We start from the raw sequence: 22,961 nt of genomic DNA on the forward strand, positions 1-22,961 counted from the left end.
CAAAAAAATATCAGTTCTCAACAAAATTAGTGAGAAAATCATACATACATTTCAAGCATAACTTTCACTTTGACATATTTAGCCAAAATGTCGAAACAACAATACCAAAACAAATATTGCACCATGAGCTACTTATTTTACTACTTTCACGTTTGCTCCCGAGCTGTGTGTGTGCAAGCTTTAAAATGTCCCTTCAATGCCTAACCTCCATCGTGCCAAGATGTTTTCACTTCCTGGTTCCTGTGCAGCATATATTTAAACGGGAGCTTAAAACTGCATCAAACATATTCTCGTCGATTGCAGAGTTGCATCATCAACCCCCCTGTAAAAGACGTATAAGTACGTGGGAGCAAGTGGTTGACTTGGAAACCAAAGTATAAACACGTCTTAGTAGTAGTAGCGACGCGTCTTTATCACGCAACACGAACGTTACGTTGTCAAAGTACATGAATGAATTATCAATATCGTATAAACTGTACTATTATTTCCTGTCTGATGTCTTCACAGTGGTGTCGGCAAAGCCGCAGTCTCCCAAGCTGCCGAGCCGTCACTCTCGGGTCAGCTCCTTCGTGGAGGTGACGGCAGACGGCCTGTCCAGTGAAACCAAAAAGACGGGCAAACGCACAGGACACCTGGAGCTGCAGTGGAACGAAGACCTCACTCTGTGAGGACCTTTGTTGTACTTGACTTTGAGCTTTACTGATTTTGTCCAATCATGATGATTATTGTTTACGTTTGCATATTCATTTGATACCAAATTGAAAGGGAACGTTAAAGTATTAAGTACAAAAATACATACAACCAGCGAAAAAGCCTCCTTTTTGGGAGAACCCTCACTCCCCCCACCAGGCATGCACACGCGGCACAGGGAGGGATTAGCCGGCATTAATGAAATCTTCCAAGATGAAACACATGAGAGTTGGCGTACCCCACTTTGAAGAACCTAGGATTTACATGACGCATGTTAAACAATGAGAGGATTTGTTGTTGTTGTTGTTGTTGATCCATAAAATTGCCTTGTTTCGACATTTTCCAGGAACGTGACGCCTCAGAGTCGCCTGGATTTGAAGCTGTGGAGCTGCCACACGCTGAGGAAAGAGTTGCTGGGGAGCGCCACCATAGACTTGCTGGACACGTTGCACATGCATGATGGCAAGAGTAAGGACGCACTCAACACACACACACACACACACACAAAATTTTAGTCATGAACACGGAAAATACAATAAATGCAGACATGACGCAGTATGCTTCATTTACTGAAATCGGGCGACCCAATGAATCGATAATGAAATTCATTTCCCAACCGATCAAACATCAAAATATTGACATAATATCCACCACGTTCGGAAGTTGACCTATTTGTGGACATGAATATGAATGGTTGTTTGTCTATATGTGCCCTGTGATTGGCTGGTGACCAGTCCAGGGTGTACCCCGCCTCGCCCCGAAGACAGCTGGGATAGACTCCAGCACCCCCGCGACCCTCGTGAGGAAAAGCGGTTGAAAATGAATGAATAAATTAAATTAAATTACATTACATTACATTACATTACATTACTGATTATGTGATGCACTCAATTGTAATCTGATGCATGTTCAATTGAAATAAATAATAATATTAGGGTGTACCCTGCCTCACGCCCGAAAACAGCTGGGATAGGCTCCAGCACCCACGCGACCCTTGTGAGGAAAAGCGGTTGAAAATGAATGAATTGAATTAAATTAAATTAAATTAAATTAAATTAAATTAAATTAAATTAAATTAAATTAAATTAAATTAAATTAAATTAAATTAAATTAAATTAAATTAAATTAAATTACTGATTATGTGATGCACTCAATTGTAATCTGATGCATGTTCAATTGAAATTAATAATAAATAATAATATTAGGGTGTACCCCGCCTCACGCCCGAAGACAGCTGGGATAGGCTCCAGCCCCCCCCCCCCCCCCCCCCCCCGCGACCCTCGTGAGGATAAGCGGTAGAAAATGAATTCATATCATGCATGGGATATTTGAAATGAGGTGTCTTTGGCAAGTAGAATGTGATTAAAAAAAAACAAAACAAAACTCAACAGAAAACTGTAGTTACGCCATAAGGCCACCAGATGGCGACAAAGACCAGTAGAGGCCCAATGTTAACACTGAAAAGCAAGGGCACTACAAATGAATAGGACCAATGTGCCTTGCACGGATTGGTCACACTCCCAAGACAAACCAGTGCAGCAGAGCCTTTAGGAGGGCAGGCCCGTATAAGGAAGCTCACCGTGATGTCACAGTGAGACGGTGTTCCAAAGAACTCTCTGAAAGCGAGCGTTCAGAACCATCACAAAATTCTTCCAGGGCTCGCTTCCAAATGAGTACACCTCATATGAAACTTTGGCGTGGTTTCGCACGAGAATACAACATTCTAACTACATTTATAGCTCGTATAATAGGTTTAATTACTTTAATTACTGAATAAATGCATGATGCAAGAAACGTTTAAATGGGCCCTTTTTTAAAAACTTACTCAACACAGATCTCTTCTATGTATGAGGTGTGTTATGAAAGGTTGAGATATTAAAGAAAACAAGTTGTAATAAACCAAGTTGTTTTGGGAATTTTTTTGGGGGAAAAATTATATAATGGAAGTCATAATATTACACAACTTGTTTTTATGGAGGTTTAGAACAGGGGTGGGCAAACTACGGCCCGGGGGCCACATCCGGCCCGCCAAGTGTTTGAATACGGCCCGCCCAATCTTTCAAAAGTATTTAATTTAAACTCAACATACAACCTGGCATCATGGCCTGAGCCAACCTTTTGATGCTTGTATCAATTTCGTTTTTTGACATGGTCTGTTGTTTACAAAGTGCTCCTGAAAAAAGGGACACAAGCACATAATAATAATAAAAATTATTATAATAATAATTATATTATTATTATAACTATTATGATTATTATATGTATTATATTAATGCTAATTATTATATTAATTATATATAATAATATTGTTATATTTGCATATTTTACATAATAATAATATAATAATTATTATTTTAATTTTATTGTAATTATTATAATATTTTATTATTTTTTAAATATTTAAATATAAATATAAAATAATAAATAATAATAGCAGATTGCATGACAATTTTACAGATACAATAATACCAGGTGGACTGTGTAAAATATATAGTCTGCCCCTCCCCCGGAAATTTTGTTATATCAATGCGGCCCGCGAGTCAAAAAGTGTGCCCACCCCTGGTTTAGAATGTCAAACAATGGCAGAAAAATCTGAAAAAAAAATTAAAGTTGTAATGATAATATTCTTTTCTACCTATATCACACACAGATGCAGTTTTATTCTTTAAAATATATTTATAATGTCTTAGCATATCCACATGTTATTTTACAAAATATAAAAATGGCAAAGTTGCAGCCTTTTAAGTTTCCGGCAACCGAACTTAATTTCTTTCGTTGTAGTTGATCGCCCATTCTCTTCCGTCCTCAGCACATCATCGTTTTGTCTCTTATCTCACTCAGTGGAGAACGTCCAGCTGAGCCTGGCGCTGCAGACGGAGAACAAAGGCTTGGTTGTAGCGGGAGGCGAGCTCAACGTCTGTCTGGACGGCCTGGTTGTTGATCTGGGATCGCTGCCCAATGGCAGCGCGGCAGCCGACAGTGAGTCCCGCCCTTTTACACGCACGAACAAACACCACATTCACCAGCACGCGCACGGACGTTTTCACAGAGATAAGTACTGACATGTACTTTATATCCAGTCAAAACAATGTCTTGCTTATTCACACGTACTGACTAAAAATAGACAGTTTTCTACCCAAAATCCAGATTCCCCACAGGTTGAGTCAAAGTGGAGCATCGAGTCCGATCTGAAAGGTCACTTCAACACATCACCGGACCTCATTTAGTCGCCGCGTGCATCAGCAACTTACAAACATCATCTCTCTCCCCAACACCCCAGTAGTAATAAAAATACAGAGTAATACATGTAATCGGACTCGGATATATCGGATATATCGGAAATTCGCTCACAACGGACAGATAAAAAAGAACCGATTTTTCTGTAATGCATTTCCAATAAAAATTCATTGCATATATCGGATTTTTTATAACGGATTTCGCCTATTTCGGACAAAATCTCCAGTCCCGTTCCAATGCATTTCCATGAAATTTCCCTGGCATATATCGGATGGCCGCATCGTTATGCTAATCTTGTTGATGTCACTGGCTATTGTCTTTCTCCTGGCTCCAGATTTAGGACAAATATAAAAGTGAGTGACGTCAATAATACTAGCACAGCAGTGAATGAGATCTTAACCTCACTATTGGAAATAACGTAGGCCTGACGGACTCTGTTATGCTCAGAGTCCAATAAAGTTAAATTCTCATTACCTTACGTCTCTTTTCATTGCCCAGTCCAGGTACATTGGAAACATAGTCAAGGAAGTGCCTTTTTATAACGGATACAATCCCACTTACGCATATACCGGATATAAATCCCATATATGCGTAAAACGGACATTTTCCGGTATACGCATATAACGGATTTTGCTTATATCGGACAAAACCAGTGGGAACAATTGAATCCGATATATCCGAGGTTTACTGTAGTTCATCTTCAAACAGCTAAAATAATGCATAAGGCTAAAAACAACCAATTAGCTAAAAATGTCATCCAATACTTCTCTACAAGAGAGGAGAAATATGATGTCAGGGAAGAAGTACATTTGAAACACTTCTATGCTAGGACTACGTTATGCTAGCCATAGCATTTCAGTATGTGGAATCAAACTATGGAATGGATTGAGTAAGGAAATCAAACAATGCACAACGATGAGCCAATTCAAGAAACAATACAAGCAGTTGATGTTTGCTAAATCCAAGGATGAAGAGTCTTGAACCAGTCATGATGTGCTATATATATCACTATATTGACACGCACTATGGTACACATTATGGCATTGGATGCTCATATCACCGAGTACTTTGGTATGGGACAAAAAATAATAAATTAAATTATATTATATTAAATAAAATATTAAATTAAATTAAATTATATTAATAAATAAATTACATTTATTATTATATATAATATAATATATAAATTATTAAATTATTATTATTAAATTAAAATTAATTTTAAAAATAATAAAAATAACTTATTATTTATTTATTTATTTATATTTATATATGTATTTATTTATTATTATTTATTAAATTATATTAGGAAAGCAGGAAGTGAACAAATGTAACAGTTACTGATTGTAAAAGTACCAGATGGAGGGGTAGGATTTAATAAGCTTTGCTTCTTCCTACTCCTTTTGGACATGTGGAACTGGGAACTGATTATGGGATGCACTCAATTGGAATCTGATGCATGTTCAAATGAAATAAAACCATTACCATTACCATTACCATTACCATTACCATGTAGAGTTAAACTTACATTTTGCAATGCTTTTTATGGAACAACATATCTGTGATTGTTCAAATATGTCTGCCTAATACTGAAAGATGCAAATTTGACATATCCCGTATGAATGCGAACACGCATGCCAGCATGACAGACTCGTGATAACATGCTTAACAGCGTCCGGCGCCGCTGTACTTCGGCGCACATGCGGACTCATGGAAAGTACATTTTGTGTGTGTCCAGCTTATACGTGTCCCTCTAAAGGTCTACAAGGTATTCAGTATTCAGAGGTGAAATCTTCCCGCTGTGTTTCCCCAAGCGCCAATCCAATATGTGTTTACGAAGCCTGCTGCTGCGGGAAATGAGCAAAACCTCCAAGCTAACAGAGCTGCGTTCACAGTCGGAACAGAGGCAGCCACAGAGCGAGCGGCTGAATGCAGGTCACTATGAGCCATGCATAAAGGCAGCTTACATGTACTTTGCACACGCTCACATTCATGAAGGGGAAAAACATACGTGGCGGCGTGTGCGTTTGCACACGCACACACGGCTGCGTGAATATATGAGGCCATAAAATGTTCAAATGCACAAAAGAACACAGTACCTCTACTTTAAGTGAGAACATTTCTGTTCACAAACCTTCCCCCTCCTGCCCCCAAAACACACACACACACACACACACAAGCGCTTTCATCCCTGCCACTGCAAACCAGGAAAGGGAACCCCCCCCCACTCTTCCACCGTGCGCACTGCTCAGGATCACAGGAGGCCATTGTCCTGCCGTTAGAAGTCAATTACGCAATTCTCTGCAACAAATTAGAAGAGGGAAAAAAAAAAAAAAGCCCCTCTGATGCTTGTGAGTGCGAGTAATAAAAACTTATGTCTGTGCTTTGCGACAACTACCGCTACATTTTCGAATAAAGAAGAATAAATATTAAAGTGTGTAACTTTTAAGACCGCTAGACTCCAATACCGGGGCGGGGGGGTGTATTTGCGTGTTGCAACGGTAACTACCACGCTTGTATCAACACACACACACGCAAACCGAGCTGCGAGACGAGAGGAGTTGCTGCTTTACATCGAGAAAGACACACAAACACAAAACGACCCCGGAAAGTGGAATGGCGTTATCTCGACAAGCATCGTGATGGATCGTTTGGATCAAACATTTTTGTTTTTCTTAGTTCTGTCATACGATATGCAGCGTTGAAATATCATTGCAAGCATGTACGGCTTGGTCGTTTCTGCTGTTAAAAACAAACTTCGTCTACGAAAGCGTGATGGTCAGCTCGACCGCTGAGCTTATGCGTGTGGCTGTGGAAGGAAAAAAAAAAAAAGTATATATGACACTCAAAAATACTATTCAGTATTGGTTCATCCAAGCATGACAAACAATCCATTGAGATGTATTTGAAAAGAAGCCCGCGACTTTTTCCAAAAGGTGTAGTAGACTCATTACAGGGGTGGAGACACACATAAACATCTACTGTGCAAATTGACTCATGTCTGTGTGTGACGGCTTGGAAGCAAACGTGTGTGTGTGTGTGTGTGTATGGGGGAGAGTGGGGGGGTTTCATCATGTTTACATCATTTTTTTTTCAAGCGTGAAACGAGAGAGTACAGCTATGTACACTCCCAACCAACATTTTTGCAATAAGTGCAAGAATGAACATTTTGCACTGTTTGACTTTGAGAAGGTCGTATTTATTGCGTTTTATCAGCTGATCAAAAGTTTAAGAGCAGAGTCTTTTATATACAAATTTCCCCACTGAGGGACGAATAAAGGCATATCTTAATCTTAAAATTAAAGTCAATGAAAGCTGCTGCTGAGGCTGAACACATTAAGACGGTCATTTGAAATTTCTTCGATGATCCTGAGGGTTATGGAACAGAAACGTCCAAGAAAATGTCACCCACCATCCCTGAGCCGGAGGATCCATCGGCTGTCCATAAAGACACCGACCGGACCATCCTTGGCACAAATGAAGCCTGTTACTGGTGCCGAGTGCAGTCCAGTCCACATTTGTTCACTTCCTGCTTTCCTTTTTAAATTAAATAAATTAAATTAAATTAAATTAAATTAAATTAAATTAAATTAAATTAAATTAAATTAAATTAAATTAAATTAAATTAAATTAAATTAAATTAAATTAAATTAAATTAAATTAAATTAAATTAAATTAAATTAAATTAAATTAAATTAAATTAAATTAAATTAAATTAAATTAAATTAAATTAAATTAAATTAAATTAAATTAAATTAAATTAAATTAAATTAAATTAAATTAAATTAAATTAAATTAAATTAAATTAAAATTCAATTCAATTACTAATTATGTGATGCACTCAATTGTAATCTGATGCATGTTCAATTGAAATAAAACCATTACCATTACTTTTATGGACAGAATGCAGCCAAGGCGTTGGGGGGTTTTGGTTTGGTGGCTGCCGGATTGGGTCTCTGGCTTGAGGCTGCTGGGTTCAAAGATCCAAATAAAACATAAATAAAATAAAATAAAATGTCATTAAATTTCATTAAATTAAATTAAACTAAAAAAATGTATTATGGAAAGCAGGAAGTGAACAAATGTAACAGTTACTGATTATTAATTAAATTAAATTTAGACGGTAAATTAAATTAAATTTAGACAGTTAATTAAATTAAATTAAATTAAATATTTTTATTTAGTTTGATTCCACATACTGAAATGCTATGGCTAGCATAACGTAGTCCTAGCATAGAAGTGTTTCAAATGTACTTCTTCCCTGAGATCATATTTCTCCTCTCTTGTAGAGAAGTATTGGATGACATTTTTAGCTAATTAGGTAATATTTTTAGCCTTATGAATTATTTTAGCTGTTTGAAGATGAACCATATCAGCAAGTTTGGAGTGAATACAAGTCATCGTAATGTTAATGATGGAGAGAACGTTCAGCCACCCAGCCAAGGTCTAGGACTTCCCGTTAACTGTTTGTTGTTGTGTTGGTCTGATCTGGTTTCAATCATCAGTCTTTGCTACTTGACTGGGTATCCCTGGAAGCGGCTCCCCGGGCTCTGGCTTCTCCTTGCTCGCCATGAGACCAAACACTGGGCTGCACTGTATTCCTTTTAGCGAGCAGACACCTGACTCGAGGCACACTTCCTGCCCCTCACTTTAATGTGTACCGTGTGGGGAACGTTCTACTATACCCAAAGACCTCGGCGATCCGTTGAAGCTGAGCGCAAAACTCGTCATGCACAAATTTCCCCATGACGGCACCGAACCGTGGAAGTTTAATACAACCATCCTCATCTTGTATTTGAAGCCGCATCACAAAAACCGGCATGAGGATTTTTTTTGCAAGACCACAGAGGGTAAGAAATAAACCTCAAACAATTAGACAGAACAGAAAATAGCCAAGCCATGTCTGTGGCGCTTAGACTCTACTACAGGGGTCTCAAACTCAATTTACTTGGGGGCCACTGGAGCTCGGGTCTGGGTGAGACTGGGCCGCATCAGGTTTTCCAAAAAAAAACAAACCCAAAAAAACGCATTTATTAAAAACAAAAAAATTAAAAAAACTTGGTTCCAATTTTCTACAATAAAAGCTCTGATAAAACATTCCACTGTTCTCAAATATCTTCATTTTTATTTTTCTACACAAAATAAGATGAAAACTTAAGAAACCACATATAGTTGGCGGGTAGACAAATGATTTTTTTCATATTAAAATGAACAAAGCATTATTAGAGCCCTGTAGACATGACAAAACACGACTATAGTCACATTTATACTCTTTTTATTTACAACATATTGCGCAGCTGCAGGGTCTTGAGACACATGCTAACTCGCAAACTAGAGAGCTAGCGACCTAAACGGTAGCCTTCAAGTTATTTCCTTTCAACTTAAATAGCCAAAAACTTACCACTTCCACACGGATAGGGAGGATAACTATTAACAGTTATTTAACCTTTAACATGAACATGAATCAAACGTAATAATTTTTTCTGGGTACATGATACCATACAGCATCCATATCAAACTTGCGCGGGCCGCGCTAACATTAAACTTTCGTATCAAGGCGGGGGGCCTCAAACTAGTGTCCTGCGGGCCACATTTGGCCCGCGGGCCGCGTGTTTGAGACCCCTGCTGTACTACATTGTCCATACAAATAATACCTCACATGCATCAAGAGGTACATGGGTCAGTTATTCCTCAAACCGTTGCTGATTATTCATCTCTGAGTGTCATTGTTCCGCGCTAACGATGGATCTGCGCGATCGATCGATAGAGATGGATCCATCGTTTTTTTTTTTTGTTTTTTTTTTTTGGAAAACCTGATGCGGCCCAGTCTCACCCAGACCCTAGCTCCAGTGGCCCCCACGTAAATTGAGTTTGAGACCCCTGTTTTAGATACTCGATGTCTGTAGCTTCTTTTACGTACGCACACACACACACACGTTAACCGCCGTGTTCATATTGGACCACCGGTCATACGTGTACCATAAAGAGGCAGGAATTGTTGAACGAAGTGAGCAAACGATGACACAATGGTTTATTTATATGTTCATCGGTTCACACAAGAAGCCCTTTCATAGCTCCAAAACAGAGCTGCAAGTGTCTGCAAGCACTTACTAGTGTGTGTGTGTGTGTGGGGGGGGGGGGGGGGGGGGGGGTGAGATGGTAGGCGTTATTAGTGCGAAATCGTTCATATGTTTAAAGCCCGTAGATTTAAACCCAGAATCTTGTTAGTCAGAGGCAAGCATCCGAACAACATGCACTTTGAGATACTTCTCAAAATGAACTCCTGATCAAAATGTTAAGACCAGTTGGAAAAATTGCGAGAATTCCTAAGTAGCGCTTCCGAAAAATATGCACAAGGAAGAAATGGGAGTGAGACAAAAGCAATTTTGCGTAAGCAATTTATTGCAAACAAGCATTAAAGTGAAATAGGGTAATTCAAGTTTAAGAGCATATTACAACCCCCTCCCCCTAAAAAAAAATCTAATTGTAGTATGGAGTAGTTGCTCCATTCTTTTTCATCAAAGACTACTTAAAAAAAATGTTTGGTTGATATTCCGTCGCTGTCTGTCACTATAAACTTAACCGAAAATGTTTTTCAATCGCCCATTTTCAGTGATATATTTTTTTTGTTGACAAGGACAATGTTGACAATGACAAGGAGACACTTCCCACTTCCTCTTGACTTCCTCACAAATACATATCACTAGCTTCAATACAATAAAGCTTTAAAGCAGGGGTCTCAAACACGCGGCCCGCGGGCCAAATGTGGCCCGCAGGACACTAGTTTGAGGCCCCCGCCTTGATATGAAAGTTTAATGTTAGTGCGGCCCGCGCAAGTTTGATATGGATGCTGTATGGTATCATGTACCCAGAAAAAATTATTACGTTTGATTCATGTTCATGTTAAAGGTTAAATAACTGTTAATAGTTATCCTCCCTATCCGTGTGGAAGTGGTAAGTTTTTGGCTATTTAAGTTGAAAGGAAATAACTCGAAGGCTACCGTTTAGGTCGCTAGCTCTCTAGTTTGCGAGTTAGCATGTGTCTCAAGACCCTGCAGTTGCGCAATATGTTGTAAATAAAAAGAGTATAAATGTGACTATAGTCGTGTTTTGTCATGTCTACAGGGCTCTAATAATGCTTTGTTCATTTTAATATGAAAAAAATCATTTGTCTACCCACCAACTATATGTGCTTTCTTAACTTTTTATTATTTGCCCTTTTATTATTATTATTATATTATTTATTTATTACTGATTGATTAATTTTCTTTATTCTTGATTTGTTTATTTATTTTTCATCTTATTTTGTGTAGAAAAATAAAAAGTAAGATATTTGAGAACAGTGGAATGTTTTATCAGAGCTTTTATTGTAGAAAATTGGAACCAAAGCAAAGTTTATTCATTTTTCTGTTTTTAATAAATGCGTTTTTTTGGGGGGGGAAACCTGATGCGGCCCAGTCTCACCTCGACCCTAGCTCCAGTGGCCCCCAAGTAAATTGAGTTTGAGACCCCTGCTTGAAAGGGAACCTGTTGTGCTTTTTCCACTTTTCTGACCTATAAAAGTATTTAGAATGTTGTATTTTCGTGTTACACGATGCCAAAGTTGCTGATAATAAAGTTTGCGCATTTGGAAGTGAGCCCTGAAAAAGGTGTGGGATGGCTCAAAATGCTCGGTTTCAGAGGGCGTTGCAAAACTGTTCCTTTGTGATGTCACACAGGAGCGGGCTTCCTTATGGTTGTTTGCTGTACGATCATTGCCCTCCCCCAGGCTCCGCCTCTCTGTAAAGTTACGGATTCAATTAAAAACAGACCATTTTGGAAATCCAAGGAAATATTGATTCTGAACGATCTAGAAAGTTTTCTGTGCTGGTTATTTTGTGTAGCTGCTCTATAGGAGTCAAACAAATGGTTGAAAAAATGAGCATAATAGGTCATGGGTAGGTTTACATTTTGGATCAAACCAAAGTCCAACTCTATATAACTTAGTATGTTCTGTTCTTGTTGCAGAAATACTGCAGTCTGATAGACCCAACCTGAGGAGGACACAAAGTGAGGAGACGCCCAGTGCTGCTGGATCTCACACCCGGTTAGGAAACTTTCTTATACATATACATATACATATACATATACATATACATATACATATACATATACATGTACTGCAGTGACGGCTGCTCATTGGGGTAATGTGATTTTATCATCACATTTACCATGAAGGCTGGACTAACCATTAATGGTAATGGTAATGGTAATGGTAATGGTAATGGTTTTATTTCATTTGAACATGCATCAGATTCCAATTGAGTGCATCCCATAATCAGTTCCCAGTTCCACATGTCCAAAAGGAGTAGGAAGAAGCAAAGCTTATTAAATCCTACCCCTCCATCTGGTACTTTTACAATCACTAACTGTTACATTTGTTCACTTCCTGCTTTCCTAATATAGTTACATTTTTTAATTTTAATTTTAATTTTAATTTTAATTTTAATTTTAATTTTAATTTTAATTTTAATTTTAATTTTAATTTTAATTTTAATTTTAATTTTAATTTTAATTTTAATTTTAATTTTAATTTTAATTTTTTTATATTTAGACACAAGTCTTCACCAACTCCAGTTCTTGTTCACTTCCTGCTTTCCTAATATAGTTTTAGTTTTTTTATTTTATTTTATTTTATTTACCGAAGTAAGAGGTGATATGAGCATCCAATGCCATAATGTGTACCATAGTAATTTGTTCACTTCCTGCTTTCCATAATACAGTTTAAGGATTTTTATTTTTTAATTTTTAAATGTTATAATTTTTTGTCCCGTACCAACGTACAAGGTGATATGGTTTAATGAACCAATCATCAAACAAAACTCAGTAAAGCTGGGATTATGTTGTTTACTTAGAACGTAGTGAGTAAAGTAGCTGTAGAATTGAATCACTGTGAAATAATAAAGTGACGTTTTTTTTTTTTTTTTTTGCCGGCTTATCTCTTCAAGGTCTTACCTCCTCGCTGTGAGCTTCCATGTGCTGAAGCGACAGCTTCAATGGCGTTTTGCCACGGTGTCCTTGCTGCAGATCAATGCTCAACATACTCGCCCCTTTGGACGCATTTTAGCGCACCTATGTGCAGTTTTAACTCTACGCTTTTAATTTTGCTCAAAGCGGAGAAGCGCTTTCTTTCTTTTTTTCGTTCGTTCGTTCGTTCTTTTCTTTCGTTCGTTCGTTCTTTTCTTTCGTTCGTTCTTTTCTTTCGTTCGTTCGTTCGTTCTTTTCTTTCGTTCTTTCGTTCGTTCTTTTCTTTCGTTCATTCTTTCGTTCGTTCTTTCGTTCGTTCTTTCTTTTTCTTTCTTTTCTTTCGTCCTTTTTCTTTCTTTTCTTTCGTTCTTTTTCTTTCTTTTCTTTCGTTCTTTTTCTTTCTTTTCTTTCGTTCTTTTTCTTTCTTTTCTTTCGTTCTTTTTCTTTCTTTTCTTTCTTTTCTTTCTTTTCTTTCTTTTCTTTCTTTTCTTTCTTCGTTCTTTTCTTTCTTTTCGTTCTTTTCTTTCGTTCTTTTTCTTTCGTTCTTTTTCTTTCTTTTCTTTTCGTTCTTTTTCTTTCTTTTCTTTTCGTTCTTTTTCTTTCTTTTCTTTCTTTTCTTTCTTTTCTTTCTTTTCTTTCTTTTCTTTCTTTTCTTTCTTTTCTTTCTTTTCTTTCGTTCTTTTTCTTTCGTTCTTTTTCTTTCGTTCTTTTTCTTTCGTTCTTTTTCTTTCGTTCTTTTTCTTTTCTTTTGTTCGTTCTTTCGTTCTTTTCTTTTCTTTTGTTCGTTCTTTCGTTCTTTTCTTTTCTTTTGTTCGTTCTTTCGTTCTTTTCTTTTCTTTTGTTCGTTCTTTCGTTCTTTTCTTTTCTTTCGTTCGTTCTTTCGTTCTTTTCTTTCGTTCTTTTTCTTTCGTTCTTTTTCTTTCTTTTCTTTTCTTTTGTTCGTTCTTTCGTTCTTTTCTTTTCTTTCGTTCGTTCTTTCGTTCTTTTCTTTTCTTTTCTTTTCTTTTCTTTCTTTCACACATTCATTCCTTTCTCATGGGAGCCGCTTGTTCAACTTTTTCTTGACGTAACAGGTACCAAGTGAGCGGCTCTCAGGGCAGCTCCCCACGCTGTTCCAGAGGGGTGTCTTTAACTCACGACGAAATGAATCAGGAGCAACCTTCCGACCCGGGCTCCTCTGGTCATCATCGGCCATCCACAAGCCCCGGAAACAGTACAGGTACGCATCACGCCACGTGTATGTCAGGTTCAAACCCCTGTGACTCTTGTAAAAACACTTAAATACAGAAATACAGACAACAATATTCAAAGTTACTCGCAGCCAGGAGAGTGAAACTACATACGCAGTGACTGAATTCTGAATATGCAGTTCACGCTCCTCTCTTTTTATTCTCTTTTGGGGGTCCCTACTACATGGTCGTGCAACTCTAAGGGGGGGAGAAGGCAGTTGCACGAGCTGTATTTGTTTGTGTATGTGTCTATGTATATGTGAGAGTAATTACTTTTATTATTTTATGAGTTCTTATCTTGACACAGTCTTGCGGGATTAACATGAACATCTGCAGGGTTGATGTTGGCGCATCCAGGCACCTCCAGGACCTGGGGGTGCCTAGGGAGTCTCTGATCAGGGTCACGGGAACCCTCTTCAGCACATTCAAACACTCTGTCTATTGTCTAAGCAAATGGATATAAGGGTGATAACTAACGCTATAATAATTCTATCTACATCAGGGGTCTCAAATTCAATTTACTTGGGGGCCACTGGAGCTAGTGTCTGGGTGAGACTGGGCCGCATCAGGTTTTCAAAAAAAAACAAAAAACGCATTTATTAAAAACAGAAAAATTAATAAACTTTGCTTTGGTTTTGATTTTCTACAATAAAAGCTCTGATAAAACATTCCACTGTTCTCAAATATCTTACTTTTTATTTTTCTACACAAAATAAGATAAATAAACAAATCAAGAATAAAGAAAATCAATGAATCAGTAATAAATAAATATAATAATAATAATAAAAGGGCAAATAATAAAAACTTAAGAAAGCACATATAGTTGGTGGGTAGACAAATGATTTTTTTCATATTAAAATGAACAAAGCATTATTAGAGCCCTGTAGACATGACAAAACACGACTATAGTCACATTTATACTCTTTTTATTTACAACATATTGCGCAACTGCAGGGTCTTGAGACACATGCTAACTCGCAAACTAGAGAGCTAGCGACCTAAACGGTAGCCTTCGAGTTACTTCCTTTCAACTTAAATAGCCAAAAACTTACCACTTCCACACGGATAGGGAGGATAACTATTAACAGTTATTTAACCTTTAACATGAACATGAATCAAACGTAATAATTTTTTCTGGGTACATGATACCATACAGCATCCATATCAAACTTGACGCGGGCCGCACTAACATTAAACTTTCATATCAAGGCGGGGGCCTCAAACTAGTGGGCCGCATGTTTGAGACCCCTGATCAACATTTTTATTCTACCAATGTAACAAAGAGATATTGCAAACTAACTGCCATATACAGTGACTGCAGTACGTAGTCTGTATTCAAGTTGCTGATGGACGCTGTCCAATGAGGTTGGCGTCGGCGTAACAACAACAAAATTGTGCCGTCTCAGATAAAGTTGAGTTGATGTCCAACGGTCTGGAAACCAACCCGGTCCGTCACACGCCGCCTGCGTCCTCTCAACCAGGGCGAGCCCAGGCGACCGGCGGCAACACCCCCAGTCTAGACCAGCAGGACGGCCAGGGTTCAGTCACCCCAGCAGAGCTCGGCCCGGCCGCCACTTTCAGCCCAGAGCAGGCCGGCAACAGCAGCGCAGAAAACCACTCGGAGTCCCTCCCAGCTGGGTGAGATCGATTATGCTTTTGTGCATAGAAATATTAAGCGCAGGTCATCTCAATAACCTTTTTACGTATTTTGGCTCGTAAGTCATGGCCACAGCTTTGCTTCCACATCTGATCGTTCTTTGTGTTCTCTCCAGCTGGGAGCAGAGAGTACTTCCTCACGGCAGAGTTTACTACGTGGACCACAACACCAAGACCACAACATGGGAGAGGCCGCTGCCACCAGGGTATGTCATCAAGTCAATCAATCACAGGGCACATATAGACAAACAACCATTCACACTCACATTCATACCTATGGACAATTTGGAGTGGCTAATTAACCTAGCATGTTTTTGGAATGTGGGAGGAAACCGGAGTACCCGGAAAAAAACCCACGCACGCACGGGGAGAACATGCAAACTCCACACAGAGATGCCCGAGGGTGGGATTGAACCCTGGTCTCCTAGCTGTGAGGTCTGCGCGCTAACCCCTAGAGCACCGTGCCGCCCGGCGTCATAATAGACATTGATTTTATTCATTCATTCATTTTCTACCGCAAAGGGGCAAGGGTACACCCTGGACTGGTGGCCAGCCAATCCCAGGGCACATATAGACAAACAACCATTCACACTCACATTCATACCTATGGACAATTTGGAGTGGCTAATTAACCTAGCATGTTTTTGGAATGTGGGAGGAAACCGGAGTACCCGGAGAAAACCCACGCATGCACGGGGAGAACATGCAAACTCCACACAGAGATAGCTGAGGGTGGAATCGAACTGTGAGGCCTGCGCGCTAACCACTCGTCCGCCGTGCAGCCTACAGTGATTTTATTTTAAACTCAATAAACAAATTAATGCAGTTATAAAATCCTGTTTTTATCATCTTTGGCTTTTATCTAAAATTAAATCTTTTTAATCTTTGCGACACTTTGAGCAAGTCATACACGCTTTTATTTCATCACGTGCGGACTACAGTAATGCACTTTAGTCTGGAATTAGCTAAAAGTCTCAGTTAGTCCAGAACTCTGCGGCACAGTTTTTAACAGGAAGCAAAAAGTGGGAGCACATGACCCCAATTCTGGCCCCCCCTGCATCGGTTGCCTGTTGGCTTTAGGATTGATTTTAAGATTTTATTGTTTGTTTTTTAAGGCGTTGAATGGGCTGCCCCCCCCAAATACATCTCGGACCTCATCCAAATTTACTCTGCAGCGCGGTCACTGAGGTCCGAGGGCCAGCTCCAACTTGTGGTGCCCAAGACGAGACTTAAGACCAGGGGAGACCGAGTCGGCCCCAAGCTATGGAACTCTCTCCCCTCCTAAGTAAAAAAAAAAGGCCCCCCAACATCAAAAGCTTTAAGTCTCGTCTTAAAATCCACTTTTATTCTCTGGATTTTAACTCGGAGTGAGTTGAATAGTCCTGTGTATTTTACTTCTTTCTTTTTATTTTAATTGGTTTTATTTTTTATACTTTTATCGTGGTGCCCAAGACGAGACTTAAGACCAGGGGAGACCGAGTCTTTTCTGTGGTTGGCCTCCAAGCTGTGGAAGTCTCTCCCCTCCTAAGTAAAAAAGCCCCCCCAACATCGAAAGCTTTAAGTCTCGTCTTAAAATCCACTTTTATTCTCTGGATTTTAACTCGGAGTGAGTTGCATAGTCCTGTGTCTTTTACTTCTTTCTTTTTATTTTAATTGGTTTTATTTTTTATACTTTTATCGCTTTGCTTCTTGTTTTTAATATTTTAATATCTATTTTACTATTTTATTTCTTAAATGATCTTTTAGTTTTGGACTATTTTACTGGTCTATGCAGCACTTTGGAAAGTCTGTTTATAAAATGTGCGATATAAATAAAGTGGATTGGATTGGATTGGATTGGAAACATCAGATCAGAACAGTAGCGCTTTCCCATTTTTACTCCTTTGTTTTGACTCTTTGCGGGCCACTTTAAGATTTAAGTCCCAGTCCAGACCACTTCCCAGGATGAGAGTGAGATATAAATAGATTTCTAAGTAACGGCATTGGCAGCTGCTGACGTCGACGTGCTTGATCACGAATGGCTATCATCACTGTGAAAGTCAGTCTGGGGAAGGCGGGCTTTGTCTTTCAGCATCAATAGACTGTTGATGTAGCATTTAGCCCAGCTTTGGTCACTTTTGACATTTGACTTATATGTGTATATATTTTTTTATAATAAGAGCAATAATTTCCAGCTGCTACAATGTGGAATAATCACATCCCCAATTTGAATCTTCAGTTTCCAGAGCCTGTGAAATCTACATCCCATAGCACATTGCCAAGTTAGTTAGTTTCATGAATCACGAGGGTCGCGGGGGTGCTGGAGCCTATCCCAGCTGTCTTTGGGCGAGAGGCGGGGTACACCCTGGACTGGTGGCCAGCCAATCACAGGGCACATATAGACAAACAACCATTCACACTCACATTCATACCTATTTGACAATTTGGAGTAGCATGTTAGCTAGCATGTTTTTGGAATGTGGGAGGAAAACGGAGAGGCGGGGTACACCCTGGACTGGTGGCCAGCCAATCCCAGGGCACATATAAACAAACAACCATTCACACTCACATTCATACCTATTTGACAATTTGGAGTGGCATGTTAGCATGTTAGCTAGCATGTTTTTGGAATGTGGGAGGAAACCGGAGAGGCGGGGTACACCCTGGACTGGTGGCCAGCCAATCCCAGGGCACATATAAACAAACAACCATTCACACTCACATTCATACCTATGGACAATTTGGAGTAGCATGTTAGCATGTTAGCTAGCATGTTTTTGGAATGTGGGAGGAAACCGGAGAGGCGGGGTACACTCTGGACTGGTCGCCAACCAATCCCAGGGCACATATAGACAAACAACCATTCACACTCACATTCATACCTATTTGACAATTTGGAGTGGCATGTTAGCATGTTAGCTAGCATGTTTTTGGAATGTGGGAGGAAACCGGAGAGGCGGGGTACACCCTGGACTGGTGGCCAGCCAATCCCAGGGCACATATAAACAAACAACCATTCACACTCACATTCATACCTATGGACAATTTGGAGTAGCATGTTAGCATGTTAGCTAGCATGTTTTTGGAATGTGGGAGGAAACCGGAGAGGCGGGGTACACTCTGGACTGGTCGCCAACCAATCCCAGGGCACATATAGACAAACAACCATTCACACTCACATTCATACCTATTTGACAATTTGGAGTGGCATGTTAGCATGTTAGCTAGCATGTTTTTGGAATGTGGCAGGAAACCGGAGAGGCGGGGTACACCCTGGACTGGTGGCCAGCCAATCCTTGGGCACATATAGACAAACAACCATTCACACTCACATTCATACCTATTTGACAATTTGGAGTGGCATGTTAGCATGTTAGCTAGCATGTTTTTGGAATGTGGGAGGAAACCGGAGAGGCGGGGTACACCCTGGACTGGTGGCCAACCAATCCCAGGGCACATATAGACAAACAACCATTCACACTCACATTCATACCTATTTGACAATTTGGAGTGGCATGTTAGCATGTTAGCTAGCATGTTTTTGGAATGTGGCAGGAAACCGGAGAGGCGGGGTACACCCTGGACTGGTGGCCAGCCAATCCTTGGGCACATATAGACAAACAACCATTCACACTCACATTCATACCTATTTGACAATTTGGAGTGGCATGTTAGCATGTTAGCTAGCATGTTTTTGGAATGTGGGAGGAAACCGGAGAGGCGGGGTACACCCTGGACTGGTGGCCAACCAATCCCAGGGCACATATAGACAAACAACCATTCACACTCACATTCATACCTATTTGACAATTTGGAGTGGCATGTTAGCATGTTAGCTAGCATGTTTTTGGAATGTGGCAGGAAACCGGAGAGGCGGGGTACACCCTGGACTGGTGGCCAGCCAATCCCAGGGCACATATAAACAAACAACCATTCACACTCACATTCATACCTATTTGACAATTTGGAGTAGCATGTTAGCTAGCATGTTTTTGGAATGTGGGAGGAAACCGGAGAGGCGGGGTACACTCTGGACTGGTCGCCAACCAATCCCAGGGCACATATAGACAAACAACCATTCACACTCACATTCATACCTATTTGACAATTTGGAGTGGCATGTTAGCATGTTAGCTAGCATGTTTTTGGAATGTGGGAGGAAACCGGAGAGGCGGGGTACACCCTGGACTGGTGGCCAGCCAATCACAGGGCACATATAGACAAACAACCATTCACACTCACATTCATACCTATTTGACAATTTGGAGTAGCATGTTAGCATGTTAGCTAGCATGTTTTTGGAATGTGGGAGGAAACCGGAGAGGCGGGGTACACCCTGGACTGGTGGCCAGCCAATCCCAGGGCACATATAAACAAACAACCATTCACACTCACATTCATACCTATTTGACAATTTGGAGTAGCATGTTAGCTAGCATGTTTTTGGAATGTGGGAGGAAACCGGAGAGGCGGGGTACACTCTGGACTGGTCGCCAACCAATCCCAGGGCACATATAGACAAACAACCATTCACACTCACATTCATACCTATTTGACAATTTGGAGTGGCATGTTAGCATGTTAGCTAGCATGTTTTTGGAATGTGGGAGGAAAACGGAGAGGCGGGGTACACCCTGGACTGGTGGCCAGCCAATCCCAGGGCACATATAAACAAACAACCATTCACACTCACATTCATACCTATTTGACAATTTGGAGTGGCATGTTAGCATGTTAGCTAGCATGTTTTTGGAATGTGGGAGGAAACCGGAGAGGCGGGGTACACCCTGGACTGGTGGCCAGCCAATCCCAGGGCACATATAAACAAACAACCATTCACACTCACATTCATACCTATGGACAATTTGGAGTAGCATGTTAGCATGTTAGCTAGCATGTTTTTGGAATGTGGGAGGAAACCGGAGAGGCGGGGTACACTCTGGACTGGTCGCCAACCAATCCCAGGGCACATATAGACAAACAACCATTCACACTCACATTCATACCTATTTGACAATTTGGAGTGGCATGTTAGCATGTTAGCTAGCATGTTTTTGGAATGTGGGAGGAAACCGGAGAGGCGGGGTACACCCTGGACTGGTGGCCAGCCAATCCCAGGGCACATATAAACAAACAACCATTCACACTCACATTCATACCTATGGACAATTTGGAGTAGCATGTTAGCATGTTAGCTAGCATGTTTTTGGAATGTGGGAGGAAACCGGAGAGGCGGGGTACACTCTGGACTGGTCGCCAACCAATCCCAGGGCACATATAGACAAACAACCATTCACACTCACATTCATACCTATTTGACAATTTGGAGTGGCATGTTAGCATGTTAGCTAGCATGTTTTTGGAATGTGGCAGGAAACCGGAGAGGCGGGGTACACCCTGGACTGGTGGCCAGCCAATCCTTGGGCACATATAGACAAACAACCATTCACACTCACATTCATACCTATTTGACAATTTGGAGTGGCATGTTAGCATGTTAGCTAGCATGTTTTTGGAATGTGGGAGGAAACCGGAGAGGCGGGGTACACCCTGGACTGGTGGCCGGCCAATCATAGAGCACATATAGACAAACAACCATTCACACTCACATTCATACCTATTTGACAATTTGGAGTGGCATGTTAGCATGTTAGCTAGCATGTTTTTGGAATGTGGGAGGAAACCGGAGTACCCGGAAGAAAACCCACGCATGCACGGGGAGAACATGCAAACTCCACACAGAGATAACCGAGGGTGGAATTGAACTCGTGTCTCCTAGCTGTGGGGTCTGCGCGCTAACCACTCGTCCACCGTGCCGCCCCACAATGTCTCTAATTATTTCAAAAAGCATATTTAGAAGATGGTAACCAGGCTTTTCTATGCTCTTACTACCAAAATATTCAATGTATAAGTAAGAGGTGTGGCTGTATGTCATTCTACAGTATGCCAACTTGGTAGCTAGCAACTACCAAGCTAGTTAGCTACTTTTTCGTCATAAGTTAGAAATAAACAAGCAAATAAATCAATCATCATTTTACGTATTTTTACGTATTTTCCCTGCACTTGAGCAGCATTGTTGAAGTCAAACATCCAAACTCGCAAAACAAATAACTGGACCTCTTCTCCTCCTCAGCTGGGAAAAGCGTTTGGACCAACGAGGCAGGTTCTACTACGTCGACCACAACACCAGAACCACCACGTGGCAGAGGCCCACCGCCGAGTCTGTGAGGAACTATCAACAGTGGCAGAGCCAACGCAGCCAGCTGCAGGGCGCCATGCATCAGTTCAGCCAGCGCTTCCTTTACCAGGTAGTCCACATCATTGCTTAAAAAAAACATCTGCTGTGTACCGTATGATCTATCAGAGTATTTACCACTGAACTGGAGCCCGTTCAACACTGCTCATAGTTTGAATTCTAAACTTCCAACATTTTACAGATCAAACAGTGTCGGGGTTAATTTGGGTTCTACCTACTTTGGTCTCCTCCTCCTTCTCCAAGTGTGTGAGAAAAGCTGTTGATGCTGATAATACTTATTTCTAGCCCAGATGTGTGCCAACACACACTCATACTTCAGTGGTGAGATCACCTTCTTACAATAAGACTCACAACTTCAAAGCATAAAAAAATCACAAAAGGTTTTTTTTTTTTCAGGCAGATGTTTTCACAGGACTTTTGGGTCAGATGCTATTTTTAGTCTTTATCACAACTGGCCTATTGTCCTTGCCCTCAGTGTGTGTGTGTGTGTGTGTGTGTGTGTGTTTGCACAGTAATTGCGTTTGTTCAGGAACCCTCGCGAAAGCCCCCCCCTGGCTCATTAACTGCCGTTTCCTGTCTTCCTCCTCCTACTCCTCCTCTCTCTTGGTTCACCTATATTCCATTTAAATCAGGGGTCTCAAACTCAATTTACTTGGGGGCCACTGGAGCTAGGGTCTGGGTGAGACTGGGCCGCATCAGGTTTAAAAAAAAACACACATTTATTAAAAACAGAAAAATGAATAAACTTTGCTTTGGTTCTGATTTTCTACAATAAAAGCTCTGATAAAACATTCCACTGTTCTCAAATATCTTAATTTGTATTTTTCTACACAAAATAAGATGAAAAATAAATAAACAAATCAAGAATAAAGAAAATCAATCTGTAATAAATAAATATAATAATAATA

At 40.1% G+C, this 22,961-nt stretch overlaps 1 protein-coding gene across 5 annotated transcripts in view; it reads left to right on the forward strand.

Annotated features, from left to right (window-relative positions):
* Positions 1–22,961, forward strand: part of wwp2 (WW domain containing E3 ubiquitin protein ligase 2) — a 49,823-nt gene that overhangs the window by 1,975 nt on the left and 24,887 nt on the right. For 4 of the 5 annotated variants that reach the window (XM_058076349.1, XM_058076354.1, XM_058076352.1 and 1 more), the window contains exons 3-10: positions 508–664; positions 1,037–1,158; positions 3,532–3,669; positions 11,935–12,013; positions 14,007–14,152; positions 15,569–15,800; positions 15,935–16,024; positions 21,931–22,105. In XM_058076349.1, the coding sequence (XP_057932332.1) occupies positions 508–664; positions 1,037–1,158; positions 3,532–3,669; positions 11,935–12,013; positions 14,007–14,152; positions 15,569–15,800; positions 15,935–16,024; positions 21,931–22,105 (1,139 nt within the window). The remainder of the gene's footprint in view (positions 1–507; positions 665–1,036; positions 1,159–3,531; positions 3,670–11,934; positions 12,014–14,006; positions 14,153–15,568; positions 15,801–15,934; positions 16,025–21,930; positions 22,106–22,961) is intronic. The other variant, XM_058076353.1, reaches the window with a different exon arrangement.

The sequence above is a fragment of the Doryrhamphus excisus genome, chromosome 6, assembly GCF_030265055.1.
Source record: "Doryrhamphus excisus isolate RoL2022-K1 chromosome 6, RoL_Dexc_1.0, whole genome shotgun sequence".
Taxonomy (NCBI): domain Eukaryota; kingdom Metazoa; phylum Chordata; class Actinopteri; order Syngnathiformes; family Syngnathidae; genus Doryrhamphus; species Doryrhamphus excisus.